The following is a 17,846-nucleotide window of genomic DNA, read 5'->3' as shown; positions in this document are numbered from 1 at the left end:
ATAGACAGCACAATTACTGATAATGTGACATTCAATTAGATACATCACTGCTGTATTATTTTGATTTAGAATATATACAAACATAAGGTATGTTTTTCATTAGTACATAAAGTTCTTTGGTTCTCAATATGGGTTTCATCACGCTAAATGCTTTGATCTTAGTAATGTGTAAGAGTCGGGAGAAATTTAACAGCTGTGAGTTTTTAACCAGTCACTGAAGGATTAATGAAGAAAAAGGATAAATTATGCATTACAAATACATAATTGTCTTAAAGAGAAGGAATATAGATTTCCAGGCAAAGCTAATCTGTAATAACATGTATACAATACGTTTTTCAAAAGGGAATTCTCTGACAGTAGTTACACATGTTGTGTCACATTCTAGGCCAAATCCCCAGCTAGTTTATTTACCTCAGTCTCACAAAACAGCTACGAATGGGAAAAAGTTCAGATGAAAAATCAAATCTGTGTCACCCATTCTTCCCTTTATGGAAGGAAGCTGAAATAACAGGGAGAGGACAGAAGACTGACGGCAGACATGGTGAGTAGCTCCTGAAATTCCAACATATCCTTGGTCCATAGCAATAAGCAGGGCCTTACTGTGAGCATTTTACTGCAAGACCAGAGACTACAGCATTGGATCAGTACTTGTATGTAAGTAAAATTGTTCTACATTCACAAGTGATAAAAGATGTACTTTGGCAAACAGACAGCAGTTTTTAAGAAAAATGTTTTCCATTTAAAATTCTTCAAGAAATGCATCGTGCAAACAAACTGTGGCTTCAGGTATGCTCATCGATGTTTTTTCCTTGTATGTCATGTACATATTTCAGTGTCCAAACTTGTGTGACTGGTCACCTAAAGCACATTTTGTTACTTCAGTTCATTCAGTGGCTGACCTAAACTTCCAGAACCACCTCACCTAAAATTTCTCTTGCTTCGTAAAGTTATATCTTCACAAGTATAGCATTGTAAATATTAATTTTATGGGGGGGGGGGGGGGGGAAGGAGAATATAAGAAGGTATATGAATATATTAAAAGCAAAAACTTGTTTAGAAGACAAAAGAATTTCTACAAATATAACGCCTTACTATTAGCATGACTCTTGCCCTACTAGTGACTCCCCCCTCCTTGATGCCCTTGATGTAGGTTTTACAATCTAAAGTTTATGTATCCACCTTCTTTGTAACTCTGAATCTATGTGAAATGTTTGTTATTTTAAGATATGGGATCTAAGCTTTAATCAAAGAACAGCATCAAGGAACTATAGCCACTCTTACTCTGCATGATGTCTGCATCATTCCTTCCATTGAACTTAGTTGTAAACTTTTATACTGAAATTGGATTAGAAAAGTTGGCTTAGGTAACTTATTTATAGTCATGATGTGGAAAAAAACAATTTGCTATCAGTATTCTATTATTTCCACTTCTGCTCAGTAATTTGTGACTTGAATGAACAAAACCTAAGGCTTTAATGGGATGAGTATGCTGCTAAGATTTGTTAGAGCAGTCATATTTTCTCTCTCCAAGGAGACAAGTTGCAATCATAATAATCTTACATTTACAGAGTGGTTTTCATGCCAAAGGACCCCAAAAATTCTTAAAAAACTTGGCAAATTACATACAGGAATCTTACCATTCACCATTGAATTTCAGCAGCCTCTGTTGTGAAAGGTTTTTAAGAACGCACAGTAAAGTCTAGTTCATTTTAGGACAAGATATGACTACTATAAAGCAGAAAGAGTCTCAGCAGGCAGACAATAACACTTCAAATGGAAATGCAAAGCGACCACTGAAGTTAACATACTACTTAGGAAGTGTGGCACATTGATTTAATGACCTTCCTTTTGTGTTTTGAGAGGACCATACATCCAATAACTCATTGAGCAAGTCCAAGTGCACTTGATGCACTTAGAGCACAGTTCTTCAAGGTGCTGAGTACTGTGGTTCACAAGACAACAAATTAAGTCTGTAAAAATGACGTGATTAAATGTAAGTAAGTGCTTAAGTGCTTTACTGATCAGAACTTCCAGGGCTGTATAAAACAGTCTGTGTCCCTGAGAGCCCGACGTTCACATCTTGAAAGCAGGACTCCTGGAGGAGAGAAACAGAAGCAGTGTGGGGGGATGGTATTTTTCACTGGCACAGATTACAAGGACAGAAATAGGTAATTCCCCTCTAAATATTTTCTCTCATCCATTCTTTGAGAATTGGCTTTGTGAGGCTACAGCTGGAGACCACAAGGGTTCTGTTTAAAACAAACAAACAAACAAACAAACAAAAAAACCCCAACAAACAAAATACCACAGAAAGTACTAAAACTAAATTTCTAAAAGAAATTTAGACAAAACCTAGGTCTCTAAAGAACTTTTACATGGTGGTTAACCTAACTATAGAGATGCCTATTTCTATAGACATCTCCAGTGCTGCAGTGAAGATTGTACAAAAGAAAGGTCTACCACCAGCACTAGTTTAAGAGGTTTCTCAGATGGAGGCAAATGTTCCTGAGGACTGATAGCTGCTGCAGTCACAGCTGCTGAAAGTGCATAGGGATAGAGAGAGCAGGCAGCAGTCTGATGAGACTCTCAGGAGATAAGGACCATGTCCAAGAGTCTTGAAGAAGCAAGAGGGAGGGTCACCATGGAGAAGGGTGATTTCGAGTAGGAAAATCTATTATTCTAATGTTTTCCTAAAGTTCACCCACAGGTGCTTCTGTCATCCTTGGATGGCTTTGGACCATTTGTCCTCAGACACCCAACCTCTAGGGCCACATCTGCTGCCCTTTATGTCAGCACTTGGATTGCAGTTAGGTTGCTTATCTTAAACATGTCAGAAAGGTGAGAGTTAGGTGTCTCAAAAAGCATCTACAAAGGCCAGCATGGCAAGACAAAAGCAATCTAAACTTGTAATACTTCCTAAAGTCAAATCTAAAAGAGATGTTAAAGGAAGTGTTGACATTTATTTTTTTTCCAGGTTAAGACACACTCTTTAAGACTGTAGCACTGCACACGCAGTAGATGCCTTACTTCATGGTGATATATACAGTGTACAAGTTACACCAGCCTCTCTGGGAGGTGTTAGTGGATTTCTAGGAAATGTCTTTAGAAAAGCCCATTTTCTACCCAAGATAGGCTACCAAAAAGGAGTGTGAATAGTATCATTTCTAAAAACCTAACCGCATCAAGGACACAGCTACCCAGGATTCATTGACAGAACCGAGGAATGATTCCTGAGCCCCTGTGTCTGAAGTACAGAGCATTTCTTCCTTTCTAAATCAAAGTCTGAGTGGGTTTCAACCCAGACTTCCCACCTCTTGGGCAATATCAGACTATTAATACTTTGAAGAGAAGGAAGGGGACACCCTCGGTACCTTTTTTTGCATGGAGTAAGTAGAAATGTATGGGAACCAGAAAGAATCATAGAATCATTTTGGTTGGAAAAGATCTTTAAGATCATTAACCTAGCACTGCCAAGTCCACCACTAAACCGTGTCCCTAAGCACCACATCTATGTGTGTTTTGAATACCTCTAGGAACAGTGACTCAACCACTTCCCTGGACAGCCTGTTCCAATGCTTGACAACCCTTTCAGTGAAGAAATTTTTCCTAATACCAAATCTAAACCTCCCCTGGTGCAACTTGAGGCCATGTCCTCTTGTCCTATTGCTTGTTACTTGGGAGAAGAGACGAACACCCACCTGGCTACAGCTTCCTTTCAGGTAGTTGTAGGGAGCAATAAGGTCTCCCCTCAGCCTCCTTTTCTCCAGACTAAACAACCCCAGTTTCCTCAGCTACTCCTCATAAGACTTGTGCTCCTGACCCTTCAACAGCTTCGTTGTCCTTCTCTGGACACACTCCAGCACCTCAGTGTCCTCATAGTGAGGGGCCCAAAACTGAATGCAGTACTCGAGGTGGGCCTCACCAGTGCCGAGTACAGGGGGACAATCACTAAGAGTAATCTCTTCAGTTAGTGGCTGGCAGACAAATTCACTCTATTGGAGGCATCCAAAGAGCAGGAGGAGAGGGCTGTTACATTAGACCTGGCCTTTTAAGTCTGCTTTTACCCAGCAGTCAGAAAAAGGCATTAAGATGGAAATGTGTACCTGTGGCCTTCTTTTCTTGTATTCCTGGTCCTACAGGTAATTAGTTTCCTACTCCTCCCACCAGATCTAAGGCAGCAGGCATGAAACCTGAAGGTAATATATATTCTGTGACACCCAGGAATGCTTCTCAGCCCTGCCAGAAGTCCAACTCTGTATCAGCCTGAGGTGTGACTGGTAATCACCATGACATGGTTCCTACGGTAAAGAAACATATTGCCAAATGGTTTCCCAAACATATTCCAGTAAAGTGTCAAATCAAGAGACTAAAGCCTGGCAGACCATCAGTTGTCACCAACAGCATCTCACTGTGGATGCAGGGAGCATGAGGGCAGCTGAGAAACAGAGGAGGACAATTGCAGGAGCTTGGACAGGGGAGGAGTGGAGGAGACACAGTCAAGACACGTACACATGCCTAGGTTTATTCACGGGCATATGACCAGAGGTGAGAAGGAAGCTCTGTAAAAATAGCACTTGGGGGAAGGGCGTTCACCTCCTCATTCACAGTCTGCTCCTGGGACCTCCTAGCTTGCTGCCACCAGACCAGGTCGAAGCAGAGTAAAATCCACCGCTGTGGGATTAGGAGGTGACAACTGAAAGAGGACACTGGGATGAAATATCCCTCATTCTCACACATAGCAGATCGTTTCCCCAGATACAGTGTTATTTCCCTTCTCCCTTGTGTGTGTTGGAGGTGCACAGTGGGAGGAGAAGGACATAACTAGTGATGAAAGGAAAGTGAGAGTAATGGTTTCACTCTCTCCCAAGCTCTGAATGAATTTCTCATGTCCCATTAAAGAACTACAAACAAACCAAAACAAAATCTATTGACTGCAAAGATGATGTAAATCTTTGCTTTCTAGTTTTCTTTTTGATCATACTTACAGGCAAGCTAGAGGATGAATGCTTGTTAGTGAATTTAGGTGGAGTTCTGGTAGAGGATTAAACTCTTGGTGCTGAACTTTTCAGTTCTAGCAAGAGCTAATACTCCCCCCACATGCCCTGAAAACATCTGAACTTCTCATTATAACAGAGTTGGATTTTTCTGCTTACTGATGATTTTTGTTGTTGTTTTCACTTATAATTGCTACCATTCTCTAAAACTGTTTTGAAAAACTACAATCAACACATGAAGGTTCCTGAGCTAACTGCCACACATCCATGCAACTGAGCGCTAGGTACTACAAACTTTAAAAATAACTCTGCCAAGGAACTATTCAGTGACATGTGTCATGGCTAGTGCTTCTTCTCTAGGAAAAAGAAAACACCTAAAGACTCTTTATTAAACTACTCTCCTTTGTAAAATTATCTCTCTTTACTATTTGGACAATGCTATTCTTTTTTTTTTTTTCTTCTTCTTCTTTTTGGTTTTCCCTAGTTAGCATTGAAAATCAGCTTCAGACAGAGACAGAGTGTAAGCAGAAAGCACTGGTGCTTCTAGTGGTATTAGAAGGCTTGGATGCTCAGCTGATGCTTGGTACTTCTATGCCCAGAGGTACCTGGATGGCACCAGAAATGTGGAATTAGCACAGAACCAGACACAGCTCTGAGCCAAAACTTTAAAACTTTTCAGATATAAGGGGAAAAACGAAAACGTAGTGGAAATTCAGGCATGAAGAATAGGGAATTGAGCTAATGTAATTTGCATTATTCTGATTGCTGGTGATGGGTCTTTACAGCTTGACGTTTTGGTCTGCCACAGGCACCCCAGCATTTATCTAACTGCCCCTGCAAACACAGTCACACGCCAAAACACCACAGATGGCAAAAGTGTTTCCATACACATTTTGAGGTTGTCCTCTAAAGGAAACAAATATTCTGGAGAAGCAGTAAATGCAATTGAAATATGTTTATTTTTTAACCTATTTTAACATTAGATTTATGCAAATTTGATTAAAACAGGTTTAAACCAAAACTGAACTGCACACTGAGCAACAGCTGCGTTCAGTCTGCAGGTGGCTTTGCACAGCAGCCCGCTGTTCCACGGCCCTTCAGCTCCCTCTGCTGCTTAATCGAGTCCCCTATTTTTCACATTTGCAATGAGCTTTTACTCATTTTTTTTTTTAAACCTCTGTTTTGATGAGAAAAAAATGACGCAGATTAAAATTGCAATGAAATGATTGCTTGAATTGATAAACAGTGTATGTAAAGTTTCATGTAATTATTGTCCCTCCTTTTCTCAGGGAACAACAAAAAGCCCATCAGGCTCTTCTGAGCGCTTTCTGGTGACTTGTAGTGCATATATTCTGCCATTACAGTTTGACTTGGTGTAACTGGAATGTACTTGTTGCTTAAGCTGACATTTCCTGGTTATGCAATTTTATTTCTTACTGGTCATTTTTTTGAATAATTATGTCCTTATATAGCTCAGTGCACTCTTTACTACAAATGTCTCTTTCAGGTGTCTCTGGAATACTTTCCCAGATTTTGATGCTGTTTCTCTATCAACAATGCTAAAGAAAAGAAGCAGCATCTTGTACGCTTGTATATTCTATTCTTTATTGCTGTATTTTCTATTTCTAAATAGACTTGACAAAGCTTATCCCAGATAACAGGCAACTGTATATATTCAAAAGATGTGTTGGTCAAAATGCAATATAAATGCAAACCACACAAACACACACACATTCATTAAAGTAGAATTTTGCTTAATAAGGTGCAACAAAGGGAAGGAATTATCTGCCAGAATATGTATGAGAATTATTATAAAAAACACGGCATCATGCATCATACTGACTAAAAAGGGATATTTGAAAAGCAGTAAAGGTTAAGGGAATATTAACGCACAAGATTATGCTGTTCCAAGGCATCTCTGGTCCTCAGGGGGTTTTAGAAAACCCAGAAGGTCTATCTAAATTACATCAAAGATGGGAAATTTAGAATTCAATGCGTAATTTTCTCCATCGGTATGTAGGGTATTATATCAATTTTTTTCTGTTCAGATATTCAGCCACATGACTATGTCAGTCACTGATGGAATTACCCCAAGAAAATAAGATTATGAAATATCCATTTGAAATTCTGCAAAACTACTGAAAGCACAGGTTTGGGGAATCTTGGCCAAGATGTTACTTCCTCCAAGACAACTAGCATGACTTTCCAAGGGATCTGCATTGCTGTTTAGCTCCAGAAGCAATGATACCTGTAGGTATGTACTATACTACAGCTGGGAATAAATGCAACCCACCAATAGTCCAACATGAACAGAACAATTCAGACAACTCAGGCTTGATCAGATCTCTTGGGCACTGTTCGGACATGCTGCTTTGTCCTTTGTGAGGACAGCACTTACATTTGAATCTTTTTGAAGTGTTTGCTGCTGTTCAGGAAATGGTGACGCACTGCTGGCTCTGCTCAGGGGACAGGGGAAGCAGCTGTCTTTGCTATCACCTTCTTCACGCAGCTTTTTCTGGAGTGACACCTTTGGAGCAGGCTCATTGGACTGGAGACTAATTACATGACTGAATACTTCTCAGGAGGACATCACAGAATGACAGTCAGATCCAAAGGATGTAGGCATGTGAAATAAAATAGGTGGATCACAGGAGCCCAAAGCTGCAGTCAAAAAAGGGTCCCTCAGAGGCTGCCTAATTCTGGAGGTACCTGGGAGGACTGTCCCCTCCATCCTTAGGGTCTGTCAGGCACTTGAGATTTGTACGTGTCCTGACCTTCGCTTACCTGAGCAGTTCAGTGCCTCACTCCTGCTCAGGTCTCACCAGGGAGTCTGCTGCTCCACAGCAGCCAAATCTAGCAGTTACACATGGCCTGAAAAAGCTTCACACACTGACAGTCCTGATGTCACAGAACATATAGGGACACGGAACAGGAGAAGGCAACACTAATCATGATGCCCAGTCCTCCACCACCAGAGACAACCAGAACATGAGCAGTGATTCAGCGCATAAAGGACTAAAGTCATAAGAGCTTTCCCATTACTAACAAATGTGCCACAAGTGGGGAAGAGATAGCATTTGAGGCCATGCCAATGCACTTCATCCGTATAACAAGAAGGACCATCACTTTACATTAAATTCTTGGGCTATTCAGATGGCTGCTCCTTCCAGTCCTGCCTTTCTCAGTGGCCACTGTGTCCCAGTGGTCACTATGGGCTCAGAAAGCCTAACTCCCTACCAACACCCCAGAGCGCAGGGCAGCTCTTGCTGTGCAGCTGTAACTGCCTGCTTCAGAGCCTATACCAGATCTCATTTCCGAGGACCAGACTCCCCCAGCCTTGCCACAGTCACCGCCCAGCTCAGTGCTGGGCTTATCACACAGGACTCTGTCCAGAGCAGCAATAGCAGGCTGCAAACGTAAAGCTGTGCGCTAGTGCCTGAACACGACGAAATAGTGTCCAGCTGCTCAATAACTTAAATGCAAAGAATGCATCAACAGGTCTTGATTATGTGCATTTAATTAGGTCCTTATAGATTATATCACACTGTTTATCCTACTGTTTATGGTCTCCTGCAGGCACTTCTGCTCTGCTCACACCTCTAAGTATGCATGCAGACACCAGCCATTAGCATCACTGCTACATTCCACTCATGCTACATGTTGTTATATGTGAACATCTTCCTCCACTCAATGTCACAGGTGACTGGTGCAGACCTTAGCTAGCCCTTTAATCTAATCATTTCCCTACCCACACACTATCCAGCTCCTCATTCCTTCAGTAGGGCAGCTACAGTAACTAGAATATCTCCTCTTCAAGCCTTTGGAGCATTGCTTCAGTCTCCATGCTACAAGGTAAGGAAAAAAAAAATACCAGTCATCCCTATCAAATTAATCATGAAAAATGTTCTTACTGACCCCAAATTTGGCAATTAGTTTAACCTTGAGCATGTGACCAAAACACATCAAGGTGTATTTAAGGGTTTAAGATCTCAAATCCATCAGCTCATCCTAACTCAACCTTACTATCACTGCAGCCTTCCCAGTACTGCAGGGGAGGGCAGCAAAGAACTGGAAACAGAAGTTATACCTCTTAGGGGGTGGAGAGGATGAAAGAGGGAGAATAGCCTTTTCCTTTACAAACTTTGGCAATGACCAGGAGAAATCTCAAAATACAGGATTACTACAGCAGAAGTGAAATGCAAATAAATGTGAAGACACAACAATCTAGTTTCAGTTCATCCTTTTTGGAATACTAAAGGACTTAAAATTTCTCATTCTGGGATCAAACTTTTCCCTACACTCAGTATAAATAATGGATATTCCTTGTCCTCTATCTTATTTAGAATACCTCTACTCTTCAGATGCTTATGTACCACCTTCTAATTTGCTATTTAAATTAATCATGACCATTTTATAACTGTTCAACCTTGTACCATGACTTAAATTCCCTCTCCCAACATATTTATTGAGTCACCACTTCCACTCTCATCCAGCTTTTCTTGCGTTCTTTCCAAACCTTGTTGAGAAAGAGAGCTGAAGGAAGCAAAACGCACAGTGCCAAGGAAAGCAAGAGCAGAACCACAAAATTTTGCCTCTGCGATAGGGACATTCTCTTGGGAGAGGGCAAGCGAGAACCTAGGCTGCAGGACCTGGGTGTCCAGGTCACCCAGGACTACTTTTGCATTTTACAATGAACAGAGAATAAAAATAAAATTCCTGTAGATATGCAGCTGTTCTTCCAAGTGATTAAACCTGAGTTCTGGGTTCAAACCACAAGTTTGTATGGTGACCTTAGATGCTGCCTAAGCCCGTCCAGGTAGCAGGTGGTATTCTACTGCTATTTCCAGATAGTTTTAACTCAACAAGTAGCAGAGCAGACAGGGTTTTTTGCCTGACTGAATTCAATGTGAACAAAACATGATTAGCAGATTCCTGTGCTTAGGGCCCAAGTTCCAGGTACTTGACCTATCATTACACCTACAGCAATAAATTAAATATGCCTGGAATGGTTTTCTGACACTTAAGTGAACAGAACAATTCACATCGATATTTTCAAACTATTTAAATCTCCAGAGAGCATGTATGCAAACTATTTAGCTGCTATGTTCCCAAGTCCATGCTGATTCTTTAACCATGTCTAGGACTTACACACAATGAGGCCAGACACTAGTGATATACCTCAGGTGTTGGTATCAGGGCCAAGGCTATTTAACCTCTTCATTAACAACCTGGAAGATAGGAGTAGCGCGACTTCTGCAAGTATATAGACAATACAACACTGGGGGGAGTGGCTGATAGACCAGAGGTTTGTGCTGCCCTTCAGAGGGACCTTGACATGGCAGAGAGAAGCCCCATCAAGTTCAAAGGGATATATAGGCCAATTCCCACACCTGGGGAGGAATAACGACAGGTACCAGCACACAACATGGACTGATCAAGTAGCTGGAAAGAAGCTTGGCAGAAAAGGCCCTGGCAGTGCTGGTGGACACCAATTTGTATGCAAGCAACAGTCTTGCACCAAACAAGGCCAACAGCCTCCTGAGCTGCATTAGGAGTGTTGCCATCAGGCTGAGGGAGGTGATTTTCCACTCTGCTCAGCACTGGTGAGACATCTGGTGTGCTGGGTGCAGCTCTGGGCTTCCCAGTACAAGAGAGACACGGACATAGAGCGAGTCCAGCAAATTGTCTTGAAGACGATAAATGGATCAGAACACCTGACCTACAAAGAGAGACCAAGAGCTAGGACTCTTCAGCCTGGAGAACAGAAAGTTCAGGGAGATCTTATAAATGTGCATAAATATCTGATGGGGCAAGAAGAGAAGACTGAGTGACAGTCTTCTCAGTGGTGCTTAAAGAAAGGACAAGAGGAAATTGGCACAAAGGGAAATAAAGGAAACTCCATTTACACATAAGGAGGAAAAAAACCCCAAACAAACCAACCTGCAAGGGTGATCAAGCACTGGAACAGGTTATCCTGAGAGGCTGTAGTTTCCATCCTTGGAGATATTCAAAACCCAACTAGACATGTGCCTCAGGAACATGCTTTAGTTGACTGGGCTCTGTGCAGTGCGGTTGAAACAGTAATGTCTCCACAGGTCCCTGCTAACCTCAGCAATTCTGTTTTTGCAGTTGCGAACAGGAAAACTGACACCACCACCGCTACTCAGCTCTTGACATCCTATGAATTGAAAACCTGTCTAAAATGCTTTGCGCTTGCTATGAAACAGTAACAATCAGGGCATCATTTCATCTTTTCTGGAACCAAATTTCACACTTGAGTCTGGATCCAGCAACTGTTATGGCAGCTATGCCTACAAACCTTTGACTGGGGAGCCACATCTCCATTACATCACTGAACCATACCTGTGGTTGAATCGCACCTTTAATTTCAAGAAAAAGAAGAAAATGTGGTTCTCTTGCATCCATGACAATAATACCTTATATATGGAAATAATGGAGGAATGAGACAGCTTCTCTCAGGCTTAGGATGAAGCTAGCAGCTTCTTGCTTTCCTCCGATGAACTTAGCCACCTAACAAGTACAGGAAGAAGACCATAACCTACACCAACATTTTGAGCAAAGCTCAACCTGGTGGACACTCTCACCAATGCTTACCTAGCTTGTGGGTTTGATCTGGTAAGCAGAATTGTCAGTCGAACTGCTAAAAAGCCAAACAGTGTTACATACATGTAAGTTAACATTAGATGAGCTGGAATTCCACAAATTTCAGGAGGTCCTCAAAAATAAATGTAGCAGTTTATTCAATTTTGGGTTTAGCCATAGTTATTAAATCTAGAACCAAGAGCTGCAGGTCAGGTACACACCTTTTAAAATAGAGTGAGGAAGACCATCAAGTTTATGACTGCATATCAAAGATGGTGGAAACATAAAGATTTTATGAAAAGATTTATTCAGTAACAACAAAACTTTCAGAAACCAGTTCCTAGTCAGACTGAGCAGAATTAAACGTGCACATCGTTATTTGATGTACTAAATTATCTTCCTGGAACGAGAAGTGAGGAAATACGGCTTTTAGTCTTGTTCATTTACTTTGTTTACTTCCACGGAAGCTGGCTCCTGGAAAAAGTTTACAAAATTCATTGATACATTCGATAGAATTGCCCTTTCCACCAGCACTGTGTGCTTAGACTGTAACTCCAGATGTTACAGAACAATCAGATATTAAAATAACTTTTCACATTTTTTTCCGTTACAAATTAGCATTATAACGATCTCTGTTCTTAAAGTCTCTATAAGCACGTTTTGCATCTGTTTTACTGTGTGGGATTCTTCCAAAAGGTTCCAGATCATTGAAGCAGGCATCAAAAACTTCATCCACAGCTTTTTCTGCCGTTTCTTTGCTAACTTTTCTAACAGCCAGAATGGAACGAATTGCTCTGTCTCGTACACAAGTCTAAAGTGGGAATTAGATAAAGAAAAATCTGTCATTAGTAGAAATTTGGTTTTTTTCAGATTTTGTCAAGTATTAACTCCTACTACATAGGCAATAATTATGTATCAGAGAAGAGTCAAACAATGCCTGTAATAAGCATCAAAGTACTCTTCTTGTTCCATCCTGTCTTAACTATGTGTTTTAGTTCTCATGTGCAAAAAAACCTGTCAGATAAGTAAAAGAGATTCCTTAGAACAGGAATCAAAATACCATTTGGCATTTGTTTTAGGTATCAAGAATTTATACAACTTGACTTGGACACAAGAAAAAACATGTCAGAAAGAAACAGACATAAATACCAGCTAGTACTATTCCAACTGAAAGGCTATAAAACGTAAAGGAATGACTCCTTTACTGGCCTTCATTTTGATACCTCTCCTTACAGCAACTTTTGCTTACACAGTTTGTCTACTAAAAAATAATAAAAAAAAAGATGTAAACATCCCCTGCTACAAGCTAACTGCCACTCTAACATGAACAACTACTTGGGACTCAACCCGTAGTTTTCATTACTATCAAAAAAAAAGTAGTAATTCCTGTAAGACTTAACATGTGGTTATTTAGAACCCTCGTCATTCTCCTTCCTCCCTGCAACCCCTGTTTTTCGTTTGGTTCTTACCAACCATCCATTGTCGGTGGTCATGCTCTATGATATGACTAAGTATTCAGGAATTTCACCCCAACAAAAATAACAAGGTAGAAAAAAAAAAAGTTCATGAATCATTAAAGATTCAAGGTTAATTAAGAGAAAGTAATAAGTTCATGGCATCTACTTCTTTCTCTGATGTTTCCAGCTATGAAAGTGTAGAAGGCTGAGATCAAGTAGGTAAAGATGGCTCACAACAAATCAGTAGACTTTAACATCTACAGTCTTTACCTGATGGTGTCCTTTCAATCCAAATTTAAACCTGGCTATTTCATTCATCAGTGTACAGTCTCCACTGAGATTAGCAGCTCGAACCTATTAAGAAAAAAAAGCCACATGATCAGAGAAACACATGGAAAAACAAAGTAAAGAAAGCTGTAACAATTTTATTTCTTCAGTATCTTTCTGGTGACTGCTGGTAGAGAATATTCCCAAGGCTACTTGTACTTATTAAGTACATATTGCCCTTTATATCCACCCTCTCAGTCTCAATGAACTGCCAAGTATTACTATAGAACCTGTAAGTTTCTCCAGGGACCAAGTCTCACATAATCCCAAATCCCATGAATGAACGGAAGAGATCATATGTATAATATATATATGTATGAACTGCTAAAAGAACATGGAAAGTAATATTGTCCCCAAGAACAGCAACCCATCTGCTTTAGGAAAAGCTACATTTAAATGTGTATGTATGTTTTCACTTGTTAACTGTCTTGTCCTCTGCTTATTTCTTTTGTCTGCCAATTGTTCCACACCCCCATCCCTCAGGTAGGAAATATAACTAAAACTAGATTTCCTATAATTAAGTACCAGAATGAGAATAAATGCATGGAAAATATGAAATGTAAGAATTAAAAAGCTGACAAAAACTGTAAACACCATATATAAAAATAAGTATCGAAAGACCTGAAGCAAACAAATAATCTCAACAAGAGCAAGAACAAGCACTATCTTATTTTATGTATATTCTCTAATTTTATGCTTGAGGCTTACATGCTTTATTCTGCACTGTGTAAATGCTTAGACAAAAAATAGACGACAGTGAATAATTCTGAATTACTGTATTGGGCAGTGGGGGGCCTGCTGGGATGGCTTCTGTGAGACGAGACAAGGGGCTGTCCCCATGCTGGACAGAACCAATTTCATCTGGCTCTGAAATGGACCCATTGCTGGTCAAAGCTGAGTCCATCAGCAATACCTCTATGATGACATATTTAAGAAAAGATAAAAACCACTACATGGCAGCTGTGAGACAGAGGAGTGAGAAGAACATGAGAGAAACAGCCCCACAGATGCCAAGATCAGTGAAGGAGGGGGAGGAGGTGCTCCAGGCACTGGAGCACAGTTTCACTTGTAGCCCGTGGAAAAGACAATGGTGAGGCAGGCTGTCCCCTGCAGCCCATGGAGATTGATGGTGGAGCAGATATCCACCTACAGCCCATGGAGGACCCCACACCAGTGCAGAGGGACTTGCCCTGAAAGAAGCTGCAGCCCATGGAGAACCCACACAGAAGCAGGTTTCCTGGTAAGCCCACAGAGGACTGACGCTGGAGCTGTTTCGGATTGTACGCTGTGGAAAGGACCCAAGCTGGAGCAGGTCTTGAAGAACAACAGCCCATGGGGAAAAAACCACATTGGAGCAGTTAATGAAGGACTGTATCCCATGGGAGGGACCTCACACTGGAACAGGGGAAGAACACGAGGAAGGAGGAGGAAGGAGGAGCAAAGACAAAGTGTTATGGACTGACCACAGCTCCCATTCCCCCATGCCACTTTGGGTGGAAGGAGATAGCAGAGTCAGGAATGAAGGAGTGAAATTAAGCCTGGGAAGACGGGGAGGTTGGGGAAAGGTATTTTTATTTCACTATCCTACTCTGTCATTAATTGGCAATAAATTAAACTCATTTGCCCCAAGCTGAGTGTATTTTGCCCATGACAGTAACTAGTGAGTGACCTCCATGTCTTTATCTTGTTTCACGTGCTTTTTAGTCTTATTTTTCTCCTCTGTCCTACTGAGGAGGGGGAGTCAGAGAATGACTTGGTGGGTGCCTGGCAGCCAGCCAAGGTCAACCCCCCACCAATTATACAGAAAGGCTTTATTGATACCACATAAGGTTACTTCATTAAGTTTTATCTATAAAAAGATAACGAAAATATGTGACTATGACTCTTTTCCACAGCAAATATGAATTTAATTAATGAATTAATTTTTATGAAATCTGATTTGTTCTGTACCAAACTCATAACTGTGCTTCTCTCACATACTGTTCATAGGTGAAACCTGTGCATATCTTAAGTCTGGAATCAAATATTTTCTCATTAAAAAAACCCCACAACCAACCAAAAATCCAAAACAAAGCCACTGTAACATTATATCATTTTATATATTCTTTTAAAGTTAAAGAGCCACCTAATTCACACAGTCACAAGAATGTACTTTCATAGTATTAATCACAAGCGTAAGTTTTTTCTGTGGGAAAATGATATGGATTACATCAGAAATCAACTAAAAGCCTGTGAATACACAAAAGTCGTGTACACAAGAAGAATCCTTACTAGCCTGTGCTCAGTTTAATTTCACCTTGTAATGCATCAATTTTTAAGGCCTTTCAAGCAGCAAATTCCTACGTCCTCTGAAACTGACATGAAGTCATAACTAAAGTGTACTATTAGCAACACCACAATTAATAAAAAAATGTATGCTATAGGAAGACAAGTTTGTTGCTAACAAAAAAAATGTAAACAAAAATAAGGTTACCATACTACTGTGATAATTACTGAACATACCAAGATTTGCAGGGGAGAAAAAGAACCCTATAAACATTTGATTAACGTTTGAATGTGTTTTCATCTCTAACTACTCTCATTTGTAATAACCACTTCTTGTTATGGTTACACTCACAGTGATCACATTCTATTTAATACGACATTGACTTAATATTTGTGAAAACTAAATATTTGTTTTCTGCACGAAACTATTTAGGTTGACCTGACAGAAAGGACAAAATGTATTAATGGGATTAAACCAAATGAGGTCTGCGTAACACCATGCCTAATAACCAGCAGTAATTAATATAAAAACAACATTAGAAGCATTTTAACTCACCTCTGAACATGCTAAGTGTTTGACATTTTTAAACCAGTCAACATGTGCACGGCAGTGATCAAAAGCATGAATCAATTCATGTGTGACCACCCGGTTCATATGGGATTGCTGGCGAATGTTGTTCTGACACAGAACAATCTGCAGAAGAAAAGATAGATGTAGTCTTATCACCAAGTTTCAGCATCTCCCTTACTTCTCAGACACCCAGCACGTACCACCTACGGCATTTAGACTCTTTAGATCGTTGTTTTTCAACATTAATAGCCTCATCATTCTGCAGTGTACTAGTTCCAATACCATGGAACATCTTTTGTTTATCTTGTTTTCATGATTAAGTCAGATATCAGCATTAGCAAATTTAATCCTAGTAACAAAACGCTGAAGAAAAATGCAGTCATTTGAAGGACAATGTCCAATGCCTACCTGAGATGTGGCAGAATCAAAACCTCCACTGACACAGCCATCACAGTTTTCACAAGAAAAGTGCCGGTCATTGAAGACAGTGCTGAAAGGCCCAAACAAACCAAGTTATAGGGAAGAATCTGAAAAAGACCAGTTATTCTATATAACAGTGATGTTACTACACAGAACAAGATGAATTAGTTTACATACCAACCAGATTGCTTCATAGCCTCAAGAAGAAGTTGAGCATATGGATCTAGAAAAACATTGCTGCAATCAATTTCTCTACACAAGAGTTTTGAAAGCTATCTATAACAAAAATATGAAGACAGTCAAGAAAAACAGAAGAAAGAAAAAAGAAGAGTACTACACATGCAAATTCACACCTTAAAGTATTTAACCCTAATGCAACTAGCATCTGTTACAGCTCAGGCTACATAGTGATATAGAATCATGACAAACACAAAACTATTCAGTAATCGTCAATGCTGAACATTATTTTATTAGTAGACATAAACAGAGTAACCTATAGGGACCACTGTTTTCAGTAACATTAACAGTCAACATCACATAGCGAAAAGGGCACAAATGAATCGGAAATCGACAAATCCTCCCAAATTTTCAAGAGAAAGAAGTAGGGAAGGACCTTCTGATAAGGAAAAAAAGCACACAGCTACTTTTGAGATTGTATCTTCTTTATCTTAACCAAAATCAGCGTGTTCGTCAAGCAGCAGCCCCATCCCACCAGCTGCCTGGGCCCCGTCCAGCCGCCCCGGGGTGGGCGGCGGCAGCGGGAGGAGAGCAGCTCCCGCGGCCCAAGGTCACCACCGCAAGCCGCGGCAGGCCGTACCAGCGGGGGAGGGGGACGTCCCCGGTTCCACCCGGGGCGCCCTCCGCTGCTCCAGGGCTGGGGCCGGGGCCGGGCCCGGGCCCGCCCGGGGACGGGGAAGCGCTTACTCGTCTCCAGGGTCATCCTCAGCATCAGCTGGCACCTGTTGTGGAAGGTGAAGAAGCTGCGGACCAGGAAGCTCTGCGGCTTCTTGTTCCGGTCCGGGAAGAGCCGGTAGCCGAAGTCATCCTCCTCCTCCCCACCCTTCTCCTCAGCCGCCGGCGGCGAGGCAGCCTCCCCTTGCTCCATGGCCGACCCCTGCCCCTCCCCGCGCCTGCCGGCCACCGTCCCCGGCGGCGGGGCAAAGGGCAAGAGGCGCGGCAGCGCCAACCGCCGGGCCAGCTCCCTGCCAC

General features: G+C 41.2%; 1 protein-coding gene and 1 long non-coding RNA gene across 4 annotated transcripts in view; both read right to left on the bottom strand.

Annotated features, from left to right (window-relative positions):
* The window catches only part of LOC142600517 (uncharacterized), a 634,685-nt gene that overhangs the window by 469,785 nt on the left and 147,054 nt on the right, over positions 1-17,846 (bottom strand). The gene's annotated exons all lie outside the window — the stretch shown is intronic.
* On the bottom strand, positions 11,888-17,769 carry ATP23 (ATP23 metallopeptidase and ATP synthase assembly factor homolog). Of its 2 annotated transcripts, none has more exons than XM_075745534.1 (6): positions 17,562-17,769; positions 16,815-16,860; positions 16,626-16,707; positions 16,203-16,340; positions 13,325-13,408; positions 11,888-12,408 (listed from the first exon to the last, which is right to left on the bottom strand). In XM_075745534.1, the coding sequence occupies exons 1-6, from the start codon at positions 17,740-17,742 to the stop codon at positions 12,205-12,207; spliced, it is 735 nt and encodes a 244-aa protein (XP_075601649.1). In that variant the 5' UTR covers positions 17,743-17,769; the 3' UTR covers positions 11,888-12,204. The 2 variants fall into 2 exon arrangements, with proteins under 2 accessions (XP_075601649.1, XP_075601659.1); XM_075745544.1 differs by having other exon boundaries at positions 16,815-16,913; positions 17,562-17,684.

This window comes from Balearica regulorum, chromosome 1, assembly GCF_011004875.1.
Source record: "Balearica regulorum gibbericeps isolate bBalReg1 chromosome 1, bBalReg1.pri, whole genome shotgun sequence".
In the NCBI taxonomy this organism is placed as follows: domain Eukaryota; kingdom Metazoa; phylum Chordata; class Aves; order Gruiformes; family Gruidae; genus Balearica; species Balearica regulorum.
This window is presented reverse-complemented; position numbering and strand designations above follow the sequence as displayed.

What these genes read in the sequence shown, in the direction of transcription:
- ATP23 (XM_075745534.1), bottom strand. Translation starts at nt 17,742, where the DNA reads ATGGAGCAAGGGGAGGCTGCCTCGCCGCCGGCGGCTGAGGAGAAGGGT. An exon ending in GAGGATGACCCTGGAGACGA is followed by an intron (nt 16,861 to 17,561) that starts GTAAGCGCTTCC and finishes ATGTTTTTCTAG; the next exon opens with ATCCATATGCTCAACTTCTT. An exon ending in GATTGAAAGGACACCATCAG is followed by an intron (nt 12,409 to 13,324) that starts GTAAAGACTGTA and finishes TTCCCACTTTAG; the next exon opens with ACTTGTGTACGAGACAGAGC.